Source organism: Aquarana catesbeiana, linkage group LG03 (genome assembly GCF_042186555.1).
Source record: "Aquarana catesbeiana isolate 2022-GZ linkage group LG03, ASM4218655v1, whole genome shotgun sequence".
NCBI lineage: Eukaryota > Metazoa > Chordata > Amphibia > Anura > Ranidae > Aquarana > Aquarana catesbeiana.
In genome coordinates, this window is record NC_133326.1 from 515,862,997 (window position 1) to 515,881,870 (window position 18,874).

At 41.2% G+C, this 18,874-nt stretch overlaps 1 protein-coding gene across 3 annotated transcripts in view; it reads left to right on the forward strand.

The window, feature by feature from the left end:
- Positions 1-18,874, forward strand: part of CYFIP2 (cytoplasmic FMR1 interacting protein 2) — a 134,934-nt gene that overhangs the window by 58,913 nt on the left and 57,147 nt on the right. For all 3 annotated transcript variants that reach the window (XM_073621167.1, XM_073621168.1, XM_073621169.1), the window contains 7 exons: positions 2,934-3,101; positions 7,482-7,571; positions 7,823-7,900; positions 8,256-8,357; positions 11,936-12,117; positions 13,921-14,017; positions 18,288-18,416. In XM_073621167.1, coding sequence (XP_073477268.1) covers positions 2,985-3,101; positions 7,482-7,571; positions 7,823-7,900; positions 8,256-8,357; positions 11,936-12,117; positions 13,921-14,017; positions 18,288-18,416 — 795 coding nt within the window. In that variant the 5' untranslated portion in view covers positions 2,934-2,984. The remainder of the gene's footprint in view (positions 1-2,933; positions 3,102-7,481; positions 7,572-7,822; positions 7,901-8,255; positions 8,358-11,935; positions 12,118-13,920; positions 14,018-18,287; positions 18,417-18,874) is intronic.

The window sequence follows — 18,874 nt, forward strand, 5'->3', positions numbered from 1 at the left end:
TCTCAGCTTGTTACCTGTATAAAAGACACCTGGGAGCCAGAAGCAATCAATCTATCAGATTCCAATATCTCCACCATGACCAAGACCAGAGAGCTGCCCAAGGATGTCAGGGACAAGATTGTAGACCTACACAGGGCTGGAATGGGCTACAAGACCATCGCAAAGCAGCTTGGTGAAAGGGTGACAACAGTTGGTGCGATTATTCGCAAATGGAAGAAACACAAATTAACTGTCAATCTCCCTCAGTCTGAGGCTCCATGCAAGATCTCACCTCGTGGAGTTTCATTGATCATGGGAATGGTGAGGAATCAGCCCAGAACGACATGGGAGAAGCTTGTCAATGATCTCAAGGCAGCTGGGACCATAGTCACCAAGAAAACAATTGGTAACATACTATGCTGTAAAGGACTGAAATCCTGCAGCACCCACAAGGTCCCCCTGCTCAAGAAAGCACATGTACAGGCCCGTCTGAAGTTTGCTATTGAACATCTGAATGATTCAGAGGAGAACTGGGTGAAAGTGTTGTGGTCAGATGAAACCAAAATCGAGACATTTGACATCAACTCAGCTGGAGGAGGAAGAATGCTGCCTATGACCCCAGGAACACCATCCCCACCGTCAAACATGGAGGTGGAAACATTATGCTTTGGGGGTGTTTTTCTGCTAAGAGGACAGGACAACTTCACCGCTCCAAAGGGAAGATGGACGAGACCATGTACCGTCAAATCTTGGGTGAGGACCTCCTTCCCTCAGCCAGGACATTGAAAATGGGTCGTGGATGGTTATTCCAACATGACAATGACCCAAAACACACGCCAAGGCAACAAAGAAGTGGCTCAAGAAGAAGCACATTAAGGTCCTGGAGTGGTCTAGCCAGTCCCCAGATCTTAATCCCATAGAAAATTTGTGGAGGGAGCTGAAGGTTCGAGTTACCAAACGTCAGCCTCGAAACCTTAATGACTTGGAGAGGATCTACAAAATCCCTCCTGAGATGTGTGCAAACCTAGTGGCCAACTACAAGAAACATCTGACCTCTGTGATTGCCAACAAGGGTTTTGCCACCAAGTACTAAGTCATGTTTTGCGAAGGGGTCAAATACTTATTTCACTCATTAAAATGCAAATCAATTTATAACTTTTTTAAAATGCGTTTTTTCTGTAATTTGTTGTTGTTCTGCCTCTCACTTAAAATAAACCTACCATTAAAATTATAGACTGGTCATTTCTTTGTCAGTGGGCAAATGTACAAAATCGGCAGGAGATCAAATACTTTTTTCCATCACTTTAAGTATTATAGTCATGTAACAGTCTGTAACAGGAACAGTAGTGTCTGCTGTGTGCTTCCTGTATAGATGAAACGTGTCCTGTGAGGTTAGGTAAAGCGAGCCACTAAGATTACTTTGTTTCTATTTCTTCATGACATGCAAACCTTTGCAAAACTTCTCTAGCTTTTAATAAGTATCTTCTTTCCTATTGCACTCACATTTATTTTGGGCTTCCTATTTCAATTGTTCTTTTATTTCTATTTTTAAGAAAGTCAATGCTACAAATAAGAAGAAATATACATATAAAGAACCTTTTCGAATATGCATCAAGTTACAGGGGTATCCTTGTTTATTTTGTAGTTTCTGTTTTCCTGAAAATCACATTTGCACAGACAGATTCTGATTACTGTACATAGACATTAAAAGGAATCTAAACCCAAAAACAGACATTTTATATACTGCAGCTTACCAATCCTTAGATGTGGTGGCTGCATTAGATTTTCAATTTTTTAGCTTGTCTTCTTTATTTTCACCTGGTGATCCAGCCAGTAAGGCCTCGTTTTACATTTGCTCTTCCTTCTCATTGGCTGAGACATCAGCTGTCAATCACAGCCAGCGAGCCAATGAGCAGAGAGGGGGGCAGGTCTGAGCAGTGGCTTTATGCGTGAATGGACACGCAGAGCCGTGGCTCATGAACGAGCCTGCTTAGGTGCCCCCATTGCAAGCTGCTTTCTCTGTGGGCATTCGGCAGGAGGGAGAGACCAAGAGCACCAGTGAGGGACCTGAGAAGAGGAGGATCGGGGGTGCTCTGTGCAAAACCATTACACAGAGCAGGTGAGTATGACATGTTTGTTATTTTAAAAAAAAGAAACCCTTTATTGTCACTTTAAGACAGGAAGTGTGTTATTTAGAAGAAAAGAAGGCTGGATGGCCGCACTCCTATGCAATTTCCTTATTCAAGTGCCGGATACAAAGGTGAACTACAGGTATCAGCTTACATGTTTCACACCAAGGCAAGTGCTTACTCATAGTGTGTTATTGGGAGGATCACCAGGTGAAAATAAAGGAAAAAAAAAAAACGAATGTAGTCACTTCACCTCATGTTGGTAAACTGATATGCTTTAAAGCTGAACAGCTAAATAAATACATAGATAACATAGAAATGTGGGAGTTGTTTTACCTGCCAAAGGATTTGTATTTCTGTCCATCCATACCAAAGATTTACAAACCTCTGCACAGTGCTGCCCTATCTGCAATTGAGAAAAACTTACAGGTCATGTCCATCCCCGACCTGTGACTGGAGAATGAAAGAAGAAGCAGCACACTGATGAGCTCATCTCTCTTTCGCTCTGCTCTCACCTCCTATCAGTATGCTCCACGCACTGCAGCACATAAACTATTTTGCTCCTTGTGCTGCTTCTGCCTCCCCCACTCTGAGATGTGCTGTATAGGGGGTTACGAGAGGCTGATACCAAGTAAAAGTAAGGGACTTACACTGTTTGCATGTAAAAATGCATTTAATGATGTATTAATGAATATAAGGCAACATTAGTTTGTGCCATTTATATCTGCCTGGCGTTCAACTTTAAAGCCCTTCTCTGGGATGAAGAATGTACAAGATGTGTCATAAGTGTATATTAAATATTTTGTGTTTTTCTTCTTTATTTAGATAAGTTTGTCATAAAATCCCTGGAGACTGGTGCTACCGGATTTACTCAGCATGACCACCCACGTGACGCTGGAAGATGCGTTATCTAACGTGGACCTATTGGAGGAGTTACCACTCCCTGACCAGCAGCCATGCATCGAACCTCCTCCGTCCTCCATAATGTACCAGGTATCATCTTGTCACAGAGCTGCAGTGCTTCACGTTTTCCTTTCATAATCAGGATTTTTTTTTATTAAGGGCCTTTATAATAATTCTTTCTTCATTGTAGCCGAGCACCACAAACCAAAAACACTGTTTAATTCATTTTTAATATTCAAGGCAAGCTCACCCTTCTATCCATGTCTCCATGCTTTATTTTGTTGAGAAATCACTAGCCGTGGCCATCCTGAGTAAGGGCAGATGATTCATGTAGTATTTACTTCCTGGAATCCATTTGCCCTTAGCTCAGGCATGCAGGCAGGAGGGTGTGTTTAGCTGAGAAAACCCTTCCTTCCCTCCCGAAGACTTCTGGGACGTATGACATCACAAGCCTAGGCCTGGAAACCAGGAAGTAACTGATGAAATGTAAAAAAAGTTTAAAACAAGTAAATGTGATATACTTTCCTCTCAATTTACTAATGCTAGCAAAATAAGAATTAAAAATAGTCAATGTTGATTGCAAGAGTGAAGTTTCACTTTAAATTCCCATTACCTCCTCCGCAGTGGCTAAAGAGCACACACAAGGAAATTTGTATGTATGTTTGCTATACACATGGTTTGTCACTTTGATATTTTTAAAGGAAAAATGATGGAGGGGCTTAGGCAGACAGAATTCAGGTAGAGTTCAGTCATGTGCAAAAGCAAAGTAGGATTGCGCACATATATAGTGCAAATATATAAATAAGATTGAAATGATACTTGTACAGTTATTTAGCAAAACCTATACAGCAGTTGCAAGATGCGACACAGAAAGTTCTGCTTAGAGGATCCCAAAATCTAGAAAATATAAAATAAGATTAAAGACGTGAATAGGCGAGGGAGCTGCTCTTGAAGTAAAACAATCGGTAACCTAAACTGACATAAATTGGTTGCATACGCCCTGGGGTACCTGCATATTTTTAAACCCTCTTGAGTTCTGCAGAAACCCATTTTCACTGGCACCTCTACACGCTAACCCAGGGGCCTCTAAACTTTCTAAACAGCTTACTGTCCTTCAGCCCTTAGGGGGGCCGGTAGGGGTAGAAAATGTCCCAACATCATTGGGACAAAAAATGACCTAACGCCTGTGGTCAGTAGGAGGGGGAATCCCATCATTGGTATTAGTGGGAGGAATAGTGCCCCACTGTTGGTGTCAACTAAAGGAATGGTGTCTCATTGTTGGTGTCAGTGGAAGTGCCCCAAGAGCCAGATAAGGCAGGTAAAGGCCACATTTGGCTCACAGGGCGTAGTTTGGAGAGCCATGTGCTAACCCAATGAACCTCTGACGCACATATTTAGCAGTGCACCACCATGCACGTTAACATATGACCACACTTTGTTGTGTGCTGCATCAGAAAAAATGCTGCATGCCCATTTTTTTGATTGTTGTAGTGCGTTTGGAGCCCATTTATTTTATTGCTCTATCAGTCTTAACGCAATGTACATAAACGCATAGGCATTAGTGCTACACATCACAAAGTCAAAGTGTGGGACTTAATTCCAGAAGCGTAACTAGAACCTTCAGGGCCCCAGTGCCAAAAAAACATAAAGCGCCTCCTGACCCCGACCAGGGCTCTTCCCATTGATGCTGGGGGTCCTTTACCTCCATCGTGGGACCCTTTATTACAGTCCAGCAGCAGGTCACCTTCCTGCTGCTGGACTGGATGGATGGATTAAAGTGATGCCATTTTGTTTATCAGTTGATCACTGAGGAGACGTTTTAAATAATCAGAACAAGAAATGATGAGCACATGCATTAGTACTTTAGATGCCTTATATGCCAGGAAAGAACAGATACAATTTTTTGAAGGAAATCTGTCACGAGAGAAACAAGAAGGTTGCCCATTGCTCAACTACCCTCCTAAAATTCTGCTTACCTGGCTGTCATGCAGGCCATCAATACTTCCAAACAGACATAATGATACAAGTAATCATCATCTGCATGTATATTCAGAAGGTCAGCAATTACATCCCCATATAGGGTCAAATCTACATTAAGTTGGAGTCATAGGGTTTATTTGTGATTGTAAAGTCTAAGGCCCCATCCACATCTGAGCATTTTGTAGCTTAAGGCTGGGTTTACACTAGTGCGAATTGGATGTGGCTTTCCAATTCGCACGTCAGGAGAGTGTGACCGGCTCTCAATGGAGCCGGTTCACACAGCTCCAGGATGGCTGCGGAGCAGTTTTTAGAAGAGTCCCGTGCGTCTTCTGGTCCGTTTCGGGTTTGGGGCCTGATTCGTCCCTGAAACGGAGAGCAGGGACACTCCAGACCCCTGCTGTGAGCCGCTCCGCACAGCAGTGTGAACCCAGCCTAAAGCTCCAAATACCCAAAGCTCCAAAAGCCTGAAACTCCAAAAGCAACATGAGCTACTTTTGAGGTAGATTTGGGCATTCTTGGCCCCATAGACTTTAATTGGAAGGTCTGAAAACGCTTAAATCTAGTGTTTTTGAAAATGTTTTCAGGCATAGTCAAGGCATTTTGAGCCTGTAAGAACTGGTCTCCTCCACTTAGTGCTTTCCATTGCCTCAAACAAAACACTTGGAATACGCTTCCAAATATGAATGGCAAAACACTCAAAAACGCCTGAAAATCGCTCTCTGCTTAGGTGTGAATGTAGCCTAAATGTGAGAACAAAAGCAAATATGATCCTTATCAATGCACTTGGAGATCTAGAGTTATTGGTGTCCTACCAGCAGTAACAGATATTTTAGCCAGGGAAGCCAACTAAAATGTTCAAAAAATATTGACATTACATTTAAGGAAACAGGAGAAGAAGACGGTTAGACGATCGGGAACACGCGGTAACAAGGAAGTGAGAACAAGATCTGAATAATAGATTTGAGTATTATTTGCATGTACTGTTAAAGTATTGCTGTAAGCAAATATACTACCAAGAAAAAGATGAAGAAGAGTAGGGCTCTAAGGATAGAGCCTTGTGGTACACTAGGAGAGAAGATAGTGAGGAAATTATAGATGCTATAGAGTTGATTTACTAAAGGTAAATAGGCTGTTCACTTTGCAAGAGAAGTTGCCCCAATGCTGAGTGAATGCGGTGAAGTTCCACTTTGCAAAGAATATCCAATCACTTAGTTTCATGGTAAGTGTGAAATCCTTGTTGTAGATGATCTAACAGGAAATTAGTTGAAATTAGCTGAGTGAGGGGATAGACAGTTAGCCAGTTCTGAGTGAATGTTCTTTTCAAAATGTTTGAATAACAAGGAAAGATGTAGTACAAGATGTCAGCTTGAGAAGGCCAAAGAGCCAACGTCTGCTTGAGCAGGCCAAAGGGTCCAAAAAATGTTTTGATTTTAGGACTGTGAGTTTTCAGGAGGGAGGACAATTGGCAGCAGAAAATACTAAATTAAAAGTCATGTTGCAGCAGGAATGAAAGAAGATAAGGTGCAAGGAATTAGATCAAGAAAGCAACAGGGTTAGACATGGCAATTGGAGAAGAAGGCCAACTAATATAATAATAAATATTATATACATAATATTATATTATAAATATATGCAGTAATATAAAAATATCATATAAAAAACATAATATACCAACTATTTGTGTTCTGAGGACAACCTAAAATTTGGGATTTTCTTTTACTTCCACTTTTGGTGAAAAGTAAAAGAAAATACCCGTAGATTGTGTCAGAAATCTGGTGAAATGATAACTTGCTGTGCACAGGGATGGGTTATTGAGATGAGGAGGGGGAAGCAGATGTGGAGGGATAGGCTTGCAGTGCTTCAAAGGGATAAAACATGGGTGGATGTACATGTATTGCAGAAATGTATGAAATATGTTTTTTTTTTTGCCTTGATATATGGTTTAAAGACAATTTTTTGGTTTGAGTTCTACTCTACGGGTGTGAAGCATGTTGGGGTGAAAGCCAGAGGAAACATCTAGGCAGGCAGACTGGGTTGCAAAGCGAAGCAATTTCTGTACTGTATATCATTTGAACATTTATTTATCAGTTTTGGACAGATTAAGTAATGGATTAAAAAAAAAAATTTTTGCCTGTGTCTCTAGTGAGGAGATTTCCCTTAACTTCCTCTCATTTAAGCATGAAATCAGCTCATAGACAGTTGTCAGTGGAATTGCTGTCCCATTGGAAGATTTCCCCTCATCTCTTGTTCCAATGACAACTCAAACTTACAGTGACAGTAGTAACCAGGACAAACAGAGAGGCTAGGTCTCCTCAGCAGGGACCCAGGCAAAAATGAAAGCCCAACCCTACTCTATCCAAAGCTCGATTTATAGAAACTTTGATGAAATTACTGAGGTTTCTGGAGAAAACGAATCAGAGATCCACCTAGATAAATTTTACAATAGTTTCTAGGGTGAGTTCAAGTTGTTATTGTTCTTAATTCCTACAGGCTAACTTTGATACCAATTTTGAAGATCGGAATGCGTTTGTAACTGGTATAGCCAGGTACATTGAACAAGCTACAGTCCATTCCAGCATGGTAAGTGACTTCTAAATTCAGTCTAAATGTGAATGCACTTTTAGAATGAGGCCAGTATTGGCACATCTATATTTCTGCCATGGCAGGTATATTTTAAATGAAGCATAGACAACCCAATGCCGCTATTTTTTTTAAGAAGCTAAAAGTCCTACCATGGCCTGTCAACTAACTGTATATTACACATGTGTTATATACATTATATATTAATAAAATCACATCAAATAACATGACTTAAATTGTTTATGCTGCAGAATGAGATGCTGGAAGAAGGACAAGAGTATGCAGTCATGCTGTACACATGGAGGAGCTGTTCTAGAGCCATTCCACAGGTAAAAAAAATCTACTTTGCATGTGACTGGTCAGAAATATATGATTTCATTGGTTTGATGTGACCATACAAACTGACCACACTAGACATGAGACCACATCCCTCCCAGTGTGGCCAGTTTTCTTCTTTGCATTCTACTTAGGAGCACAGCTGCTGTCTGTATTCCAATGGTCCCCCCCCCCCCCGCACAGCACTTCACTGGAAGATCAGTGTGCTGCTGTTTCTCTGCCCCCCTCTGACACATCCCTCTGCAGTCTCCACCCACACCTATTTCTGTTTTAAACTGCATAGGTTGTTTAACAAGGTAAGGGTTCACATATGCTTTATAAATACCTGTGTATAATGTGTTTTTTTAGGTGAAGTGCAATGAACAGCCTAACCGTGTGGAGATTTATGAGAAGACGGTGGAAGTTCTAGAACCGGAAGTCACAAAACTAATGAAGTTTATGTACTTCCAGGTACATTTAAGTTTTCTTATCTTTGTCTTTTCTGGGAATTGGTGCACTAGTGGTTTATCTGAAGCAGATGTAAACCCTAACTAGATGATATTTAGGGGGAGGTTTACTAAAACTGGAGCATGCAAAATCTGGTGCAGCTCTGTACAGAAACCAATCAGCTTCCAGGTTTTATTCCTAAAGTCTAATTGAACATGCTGAAGTTAGAAGCTGATTGGCTTGCATGCACAGCTGTACCAGATTCTGAGTGCTCCAGTTTTAGTAAATCTCCCCCTTGCTTTGCTAAAAAAATGAAACAAAAAAAGCTGTGTATCACAAACAACTGCCAGTTTTTCCTAAATGCACTTGTCGCCTTTTTTTCATCATATGTTACATTTCAGTTCTGCTAATCTCATGTAGCCTCTTAGCAACCACTTCCTGTGTACATGCAATACAGAGATGTCTGCATGTCTGCATATCTCAGGGTGGGTTGCCTGATGGTAACCATATTGGACAATGTCTGCATACCTGTAATGTGTTTTAATGTGTTGTATAACACGAAATGTCTGAACAAAGACATACCATAGTAGGATCACCAGGTATTATTTCGATGAGAGTTTCAGATTAAAAAATATTGAAAGTGCAAAATTAAAATGGCATTAACATTAAAGCTTATATAAGATTTTAGTGATTGGGTTTACATATGCTGCTGTCACACTGTCCTGTGAGGAAAGAGAGAGCAGAGAGAGGCGCTACTCTCTGGCACAGTGCTGGATCAAGATTGGGCTCAGGTAAGTATTTAGGGGAACAAAAAAAGATGTCGAAATAACTGCGCAACAAAAAATAAAATAAAATATTAACCATCTATGCTGCAGAGTCCTATATATGACACAAACACACAAAAATCGAATGGGAAAAAGGTTGACTCGCGCTTAAAACAAAAAAAAGAGCTAACGTGTATAAGGCTGAAAAATCCTGGCCTGTTTGTGATAATTTAAACATTAAAAAATGTGGCAAAAATATATATCAAGTTTGGAGATTAGTCCCACCTCCCCTTAAAAGGTATGTATAACCAATAGCAACTCAAATTGGTACATAAACCAAAACAAAAACGCTTAAAGGTTGCAAAGTAAATTGACTGATTTTAGGAAAAATATAAAAAAGGAAGTATACAAAAACACCAAACGTGCTGTGATTAAACCAAAAGGTGTCCAATTGTATACAGTCCTAAATGTGTGGGTCCACCACCATGAATGAAGTGCCTGGCCGCTTACCGGAACCCCATGACCCCCCGTTACAGAGGGTCTAAATGGGCATTGAAGTCCTGCTGCTTCCGACAGCCTGGGGACCTGAAAGGAGACTGGATTGGAACCTTTGGAGTTTGTGGTGCTGTAAAAGCTGTGTTACAGGTGGATCTCCAGGGAAAAGGCAAAGCTCAGCAATCAATGGAATATAAACGTCATGTGGGGGAAACAGAAGGAGGCTCCCATAGTGTAAAATCACTTAATATTTATTAAAAGAATATAGTAAACACTCACATTAAAAAAGCACTTGTCCTCTGGTGAGAGGCAGTCTGTGACACCAGCCGGATGTACACAGGCCGCCCGTCCTACTGGAGTACCAACGACAGAGGGAGGTGACGCGATGACACCGCTCAGCCCTACGCTGCGTTTCGCAAGAGATTGCGTCTTCCAGGGGCACCCCTGGATTTACTTTGCAACCTTTAAGCGTTTTTGTTTTGGTTTATGTACCAATTTGAGTTGCCATTGGTTATATATACCTTTTAAGGGGAGGTGGGACTAATCTCCAAACTTGATATATATTTTTGCCACATTTTTTAATGTTTAAATTATCACAAACAGGCCGGGATTTTTCAGCCTTATACACGTTAGCTCTTTTTTTTGTTTTAAGCGCGAGTCAACCTTTTTCCCATAAGTATTTAGGGGGGCTGAATACAGAAGGTTTTTACCTTAACGCAGAGCATGCATTAAGGGGAAAAACAAACTTCTACCTTTACAACCATTTTAATTGCTGGTGACCAAGTAGGATTACCTAGGCAAGTAAGTTTTAAAAACACTCATCAGAACCAAACTGAAGACATAGGAAAGGCATATTTATGCATGCTCAGGATCCACATATTTTAAATGTGCTTATCCCTAACCATTCAAAATGACATTTTGTTCCCTGATCCTCCTGTGCTACAGTCTCCTGGAAGCTCTGGGGAAAATGCTTTGAGATATAAAAAGGTTATGTCACACAGAATGACTGGCAAGAGACTGTAGGTCTTCCCTGAAGCACTCCTAAAGCCCTGCTTAGTCTGGCTCCGGGAGAAAGCAAGAAATTGGTAAATGTATGGCTTTAGCATTGTAGCAATGTTTTCTAGAAAACATTAGCGGTTCACCAAATGATTTAGACTATTTCCCAGGCTGACATTTTAAAGTACCATAAGCATCTCCAGGTCCTTAGCTTTACTCGGTTTACTAGACTTCTACCTTCATCTGTCTGTCCTAGTATGAAACCAAAGTAAACTCCCAACAGCCAGGGAGCAGCCAGGACTCATACCCTGTAGGAGAACAAGATGTGAGAATGCACTGCATTATACCATGTCTTTTTCACAGTTCATAGCATACATCATATAGAGCCCATGTTTGGTCAGCTAAGTCAGCAAAAACTATACCTAAATAGTTGACAAGTAAAGTTACACATTTCCAAAATATCATTCTGTTTATATTCTTTTTGTATAATCAATACACTTTCTTTTGCTTTAAAGCCCAACTGAGGTCACAGAATAGATATGCAGTCAGACATTGCACAACTTCCATTTTCATAGTCTTAGCTCCTCTTTCCTGTTATAGCAGTGGTAGCGGATGTCTGTATATGACTTTGCAGGTCAATTGGCAGCAGACCCAGTGCACTCATTAAAGCAGAGCTCCACCCAAAAGGGGAAGCTTGGCTTATTTGCCTCCACCCCCTCCGCTGCCACATTTGGCACCTTTCAGGGGGGAAGCGAGTACCTGGCTTTGACAGGTACCCGCTCCCACTCTTGGTTGTAGCAAAGTCCTCTGGAAGTTTGGCCCCCTCCTTTTTCCCTTGCCACCAGGCCATTCACGAAGCTTTGTACATGCACAGTAGGGAACAGGCTGTGAAGCCACAAGGCTTCACTGCCAGGTTCCCTTACCCAAGATGGCGTCAGCAGCACCCTGGATTTGTGGGAAAGTAAGTGTCTTAATATTAAAAGTCAGCAGCTACAGTATTTGTAGCTGCTGACTTTTCATTTTTTCTGAAGGAGCCTGGAGATCCGCTTTAATGTATCAGTTCTGGTAAGATACTCCCCCCTCCTTTTCTCTGCAAAGCAAGTCTTTAGGATGCTTATGCTGAGGGGTGTGGCTATTACAACCCTCTGGCAGCACAGAGCACTGGAGAGGGAAGGCAGGAAGCAGCATTTCTACTGAAAGAGAAAGGTATGGAGGGAGAAATCAAAATCGGTCAACAGTCATAACACGTAGGGGAAGAGGACCATCCATTCTGGATCTAAGTATACTTTATAAATCACCTCTGCTTCTGAGCACAATGTACTAGCTGTCAACCATAATCACTTTCAGCGTAAAGCCATAGAGAGGTTCTGCAATGAGGTGAAGCGCCTCTGTCATGCTGAGCGCAGGAAGGATTTTGTATCGGAAGCCTACTTGCTCACCCTGGGGAAGTTCATCAACATGTTCGCTGTACTGGATGAGCTAAAAAACATGAAGTGCAGTGTGAAGAATGACCACTCTGCTTATAAACGGTAAGGAACCCTGATAATAACAGTTGTCATGAGGATTTTTGTCAGTTGCTTTGTTCTTCTGTCCCAGCATTTTTTTTTGTTTGTTTTGGATAGAGTGGAGAGGGTTTTATTGCTGTCTGTGTCCCCATTAGGGAGATTCACCTTCTCTATTTGCCATGTTTACACTTATCACCAAAAGTGAAAAATATCACATTTTGGGTTGTCCCAATAACAGTAATAGAGGGGAAAGATTCCACTTGGGATACTAGTTCTGTTGACCCTGGTGACAACCAGGATTCCCTCACTTTGGATGGATTTCCTCTGACTTCCTGTATTGGCTTTGGGATAGAAAGTGAAGGGAAATCTCTCCAATGGGGCACAGAGTGGAAAAAACTTTGACAAAGGTTATAACCCTAATGCTGTGTACACCGATCGGAATTTCGGCCCGCAAAAGACAGATGGGAGTTTTTCGTTGGAAAATGTGACCGTGTGTATGCTCCATCGGACTTTTGCTGGCCGATTTCTAGCCAGCAAAAGATTGAGAGCATGTTCTCAATTTTTCGGTCGGAAAAAGTTCCTGTCCGAAAATGCGATCGTCTCTGGCAATTCCGACACGCAAAATTCCTACACATGCTCGGAAGCATTGAACTTCATTTTCTCAGCTCGTCGTAGTGTTGTACGTCACCGCGTTCTTGATGGTCGTAAGTTCAGCGAACTTTTGTGTGACCGTGTGTATGCAAGGCAAATTTGAGCGGAATCCCGTCGGAAAAGCCATCATATCTTTTTCCGACGAGAAGTCCGATCGTGTGTACGCGGCATTACTCTAGCCAAAATGAAAAGAAAAAAAAAAAAGTTTTCTGGTGAAGTCTCCTTGTAATGGACATGTTCATGTACAGCAGTAAAGACCTGATAGGGGATCAGTTCCTGCCTTGTACAGTTGGTGTTTAGGCAATGCAATGTGGATGCCATATGTGCACAAATATATTAAAAGACACATGCACTGGAAGATACAAAAAGTAGATGCAGATATCCCCTAATGTCTTTCATACACACAGGTAACTTTTTACTGGTTGTCTTACCTGATTGGGTTTCTTTAGATACAGGCATACCCCACTTTTAAGTACACAATGGGGTTTATTTACTAAAGCTGGAAAGTGCAAAATCAGGCTGACTTCTGCATAGAAACCAATGAGCTTCCAGGTTTTATTACCAAAACTTAACGGAGCAAGCTGGGGTTAGAAGCTCATTGGTTTCTATGCAGAAGTGAACCTGATTTTGAACTTTCCAGCCTTATTAAATAAACTCCATTGTGTACTTAAAAGTGGGGTATGCCTATCTACCCATGACTTTAGTTCTGGATAGCAGGGAGAAAGGTTAAAAGGTTTGTATTGTTGTCTTTGCCCAATTGTGGAAAATGTTCTCTGACTTCCTGTCCAAGGTGGCAATGGGCATTGGAACAGGATGAGAAGGGAAATCGCTACATAAAAAACCCAGGCAGTAATAAACTAATAATCAAGCATTCAGCTTCAAGCATTCGTAATGAGTTGAGCTAACATGTGGATGTTAAATTGAAATAAGTTTTGTGAACTTCACTTTGAAAACACTGGATATGATGCTACATGCAGTTTTAATATTTGTATGTTGAACTTTATGATTTAGTGAATTTACTTTCTGTTACCATTTTCTATATGCTCAGAAAAAATCCATTGCTACAAGAATGTTTCTGTTTTACATGTATTTGAGGATGTGGGTATATAGAACAGAGAAACGTTATCCTTTACATTTATACCTAGTTATGCATTGTTTATGTATACTTTATCGCAGTGCTGCCCAGTTTCTGCGGAAGATGGCAGACCCTCAATCTATACAAGAGTCACAGAATCTCTCTATGTTTCTGGCCAATCACAACAGGATCACTCAGGTAAGAATACTCTGTTAAAGTGGTACTAAGAAGTGCAACTGTGCTTGCAGCTGGAAGTCTCGAAAATAAACATGGGGACATTTATAACATTATTGTATGCTGAAAGCAGGATAGTTCTCCAAGCTGATGGTATTTGAAGTCTTTTATTGTAAAATGTATTAAAAATCACTTTCTGCAACTTAAAACATGTGTACTGCTCTATACTAATTAAACCTGAATGCCAAGCAAACAGCTAAGTACACAGTTCAAATACATATGTGTGAGTTGTCTTACCTGCCAAGGATTTGTAATTCTGTTTAGCCAATCATTTGATACAATTAGGGCTGCAACTAATGATTATTTTCATAATCGATTAGTTGGCCGATTAATCAGATAAAAAAACCTCGAAAAAGTGTGGTGGTGTACTGAGCTGTATGTGTGCTGCACTGTATTTTCTGATATGTACACAAATAATGAATTCTGTATGCAGGCCGACTAATTGTCTGACTAGCTAATTGATTATGAAAATAGTTGACAACTATCTTTAAACTCAATTATAATTGATTTTGTCAATTAGTTGTTTCAGCCCTAGATACAATCACCCATACATGAGAGCATAGTCATGTCCTGGATACTTCTGCAGACTACACTGACGTATGGCAAAACAGCCTAGTCCAGTATCCACCCCAGTCTGTAATTTGGACAGAAAAGTAGCAGGAGCACATTGTTGAGGTCCGCCGTGTGATCTCATGTACTGTATGCATGTTCCTGCCAACATTGCTCAAAGTACTTGAGCATTGATTGGCTGAGCATGCTGCCCCTCCCTCTTAATCTGGTGAGAATACTGGAGGCTGATCTCAAGAGACAGATACCTATACTATTATCAGGAAAAAAATAAATATGATTTTTTTTTTTTATATATACGTATACAGGCATTTGTTTGACTCAAAATATCTTTACTTCCCATCAAAGTACATGGAAATTTGAATGCAACTCTTATGCCGCGTACACACGAGCGGAATTTCCGACAGAAAGAGTCCGATGGGAGCTTTTCATCGTATATTCCTACCGTGTGTATGCCCCATCGGACTTTTTCTGTTGAAAATTCAGACGGACTTAGATAGAGAACATGTTCTATATTTTTCCGACGGAACAAATTACTATCAGAAAAAATGCTCGTCTGTATGCTGTTCCAACGTACCAAGAACGACGCATGCTCTGAAGCAAGTACGAGATGGAACCTATTGGCTACTGGCTATTGAACTTCTATTTTCTAGTCCTGTCGTATGTGTTGTACGTCACCGCGTTCTGGACGGTCGAAATTTGGTGTGATCGTGTGTATGTAAGACAGCTTGAGTGGAATTCTGTCGGAACTCTGTTGGAAAAACCTTCAGAGTTTATTCCGACGGCAAAACCGGTCGTGTGTACAGGGCATTAGATGTAATATTGAAGCATGTTGGACCTAAAATGTATAACTATCTCAAACTTGGGAAATCTAAAACTTTTACAGTACAGGAGGTGTGGGGAAACCTGTTCTGCTGAGAGGAATTCCCATCTTTTTAGAGAGATGTCCTTCCTTCCTTCCTCCTAATTTAAGTCCTTGTGTGTCTTCAAGACAGGATGTGAGAGTAAATCTCCCCAATGGGAGGCAGATGTAAAAAAACTGACAGAAACTGTAACCTTTTCATATTAAAAAAGAACAAATTTCATACCTCCCAACTTTCTGAAATGGGAAAGAGGGACACCTATTAGCAAACGTATGCAGGTATAGGACACACCCCCTGCCACGCCCTCCTTAAAGGAGAATTGTATGGAAAAAAGATTATAGAAGAATTGTTTTCCCCCATGGGGCTTTAAAACAGCAATGTACAAGATCAAAAAAGAAGTTCTTAATAGATGTATAAAAATATTTTGTCAAATATCATGGTTTATTAAAATACAGTATGAGGAGAAACATCTGGTACAGTAACACAAATCATATTCCCCAGTGCAGTACCAAACACATATTAGTACACATTGTTACATTACATAATGTTACATGGATAGCAAGCCCCGACGCGTTTTGACCTGTCTGCGGTCTCTTCAGGGGGACAGTTGGATCTAAAGAATAATTACATAAGTAAAATTAAAATACATAAATATATATGTTGTTGTGCATCACTTTGATTACACCAAGATAATATGTTTTTACCGCTCAACGGTGGAATGAGTGTTCTATGATCCAGAATAGGTACTGGGGGCCAATGGGAACACCGGAGGGCTCAGGAGGCCACCCTCAATTCCCCAGGAGAGCCAGCCCCAAGGAGCTTACAGGGAGCCACACTTTGCGCGCCCCAGGGGGAAAAAAGGGAGGAGCACACACCTGCAACAGATACCCAAGGATAGCCTATTGCGGCGGAGATGACGACAGCAGTCGGGGCCGTACGGCCTTCCAGGACGCCAAGGGAGCCACACGTGGGCCGCTCCATTAGCGGTCCCTGCGCCATGCCCTTGTGGGGGGGGGGCTCGCACCTGCATATGATTATCCCATTTGCCTGAATTCGGATATATTAGGAGACTGGATGCCTGAGAATCAGATTATGATCTCATGCAGGCCAGGATGGATGCTACTGCCCTAATCTTACAAGTCTAATACAACCTCCAGCCTACACGATCTACAACATTGATAAGGTAAACTATTTGTTACTATCACATCACTTCACACAGCACTTCACATCATCTTACACACACACTTTCACATTTTGGTTGGTGTTTACCCATTTTTTAGATTTCACCACCTCTCAGTCTACACTTGTTTTTGTTCTTTACACAGCTGGCACCAGGCAGGCACCATGTTATGCTTTTATCACTTCATGCACCATCCAACATCACATTATCCTTTTGCACACAACGCACTTTTCTCGACTAAGGCAATTGTCGTTTTTCACACATACATCTGTCAGCTTTTTACCTTTTGACCTATTTAATTTACCCATTCAGTATGAATCACAAAGACATACCACACTACTGCATTGTCAGACTGTATGATCATTGAACCTTGTTGATTACATTTATGGGACGAAAATAATACCGTAATATATTTACACAGTAACAATCCAACCCAACGTCAGTCTCTACATATACATTTAGAAATACTCATCATATTACCAAGCTAACTATCAAACTTCCTCTAACTAATACACGGCTACCCTTGGGTATCTGTTGCAGGTGTGTGCTCCTCCCTTCCCCCCCCCGGGGGCGCGCAAAGTGTGGCTTCCTGTAAGCTCCTTGGGGCTGGCTCTCCTGGGGAATTGAGGGTGGCCTCCTGAGCCCTCCGGTGTTCCCATTGGCCCCCAGTACCTATTCTGGATCATAGAACACTCATTCCACCGTTGAGCGGTAAAAACATATTATCTTGGTGTAATCAAAGTGATGCACAACAACATATATATTTATGTATTTTAATTTTACTTATGTAATTATTCTTTAGATCCAACTGTCCCCCTGAAGAGACCGCAGACAGGTCAAAACGCGTCGGGGCTTGCTATCCATGTAACATTATGTAATGTAACAATGTGTACTAATATGTGTTTGGTACTGCACTGGGGAATATGATTTGTGTTACTGTACCAGATGTTTCTCCTCATACTGTATTTTAATAAACCATGATATTTGACAAAATATTTTTATACATCTATTAAGAACTTCTTTTTTGATCTTGTACATTGCTGTTTTAAAGCCCCATGGGGGAAAACAATTCTTCTATAATCCAATTTTGGGGTGTGCAGCTTTTTCCATCTCTTCTATATATGTGTCCTCCTTTTTCATTGTATGGAAAAAAATGATTGGTTAAACCCACGAGTGCTTTTTTACCTCTACTATTCCTTTATATTGGCTTTTGAAATTTACAAATGCAACAATTTAGAAATTGGATGAAAGGTTTAGAACTGGGAAACACTTTTTGAGAGATAAAGACTGCATTTGATATACAACTATATAGATCAGACCAAAATGAGGGACAAATGAGGGGGGAATGAGGGATAGAGGGACATTGTTCCAAATCAGGGACAGTCCCTCAAAATCAGGGACAGCTGGGGGCCATACAAATTTGCCTATAGGTAATGCAACTGAAACAAATATTGTCCCATTCAGTTATGTAGCCGATTTTTATAGAAGACAGTGCCTGTTTCAGGCAATCTGATTGGTTTGAACTTCTGTACTCAGAATACGTAGGTGTCTGTCTTGATAAGAAGAGAATCAGCTAGTATAACATTGCACTCATTTGTTTCATGGTTTGCTCTTTTCCTTGTAGTGCCTGCACCAGCAGCTGGAGGTGATTCCCGGCTACGAGGAGCTGCTTGCCGACATTGTCAACATCTGTGTGGATTATTATGAGAATAAAATGTATTTGACCCCAAGTGAAAAGCACATGCTGCTAAAGGTAACCCTTACAGTGAAAATTTCTCTTTGACGGTGTGTGAGAACTCGCTTCAAACAGTGAAATTTTAACTACTTCCTTTTCTTCTTTTGTTGAAATAAAAATCAAAGAGTTGCCCTTTAAGAGGTTTTGAGAGTTTCTCTCTCACAAAGAAATAGACATTTAGGCTCCTGGCTTATATCTGCAGCGCTGTTGCCCTGGCCTCACCCTTTAGGTTTTGGTTCATACACCTGGCAGCCCTTTGCTGCTCTGGCTCCCACCTCTCTCCTAAGTGGAGCCCTCCTGACTCCTGGCAGAGACCTCCTCTGTCTGCTAAGGTGGAGCCCAGAACCCTAGTCAGGTCTCTCCTAAAAGCCCAGCACACACCTGCCTAATTTGTCTGCTGGTGGTTCTGAAAACCAGGACCCATGATTGGAGATTTCATCCCTCCCAGATCTCTATGAAATTTCCAGGTTCTGTGT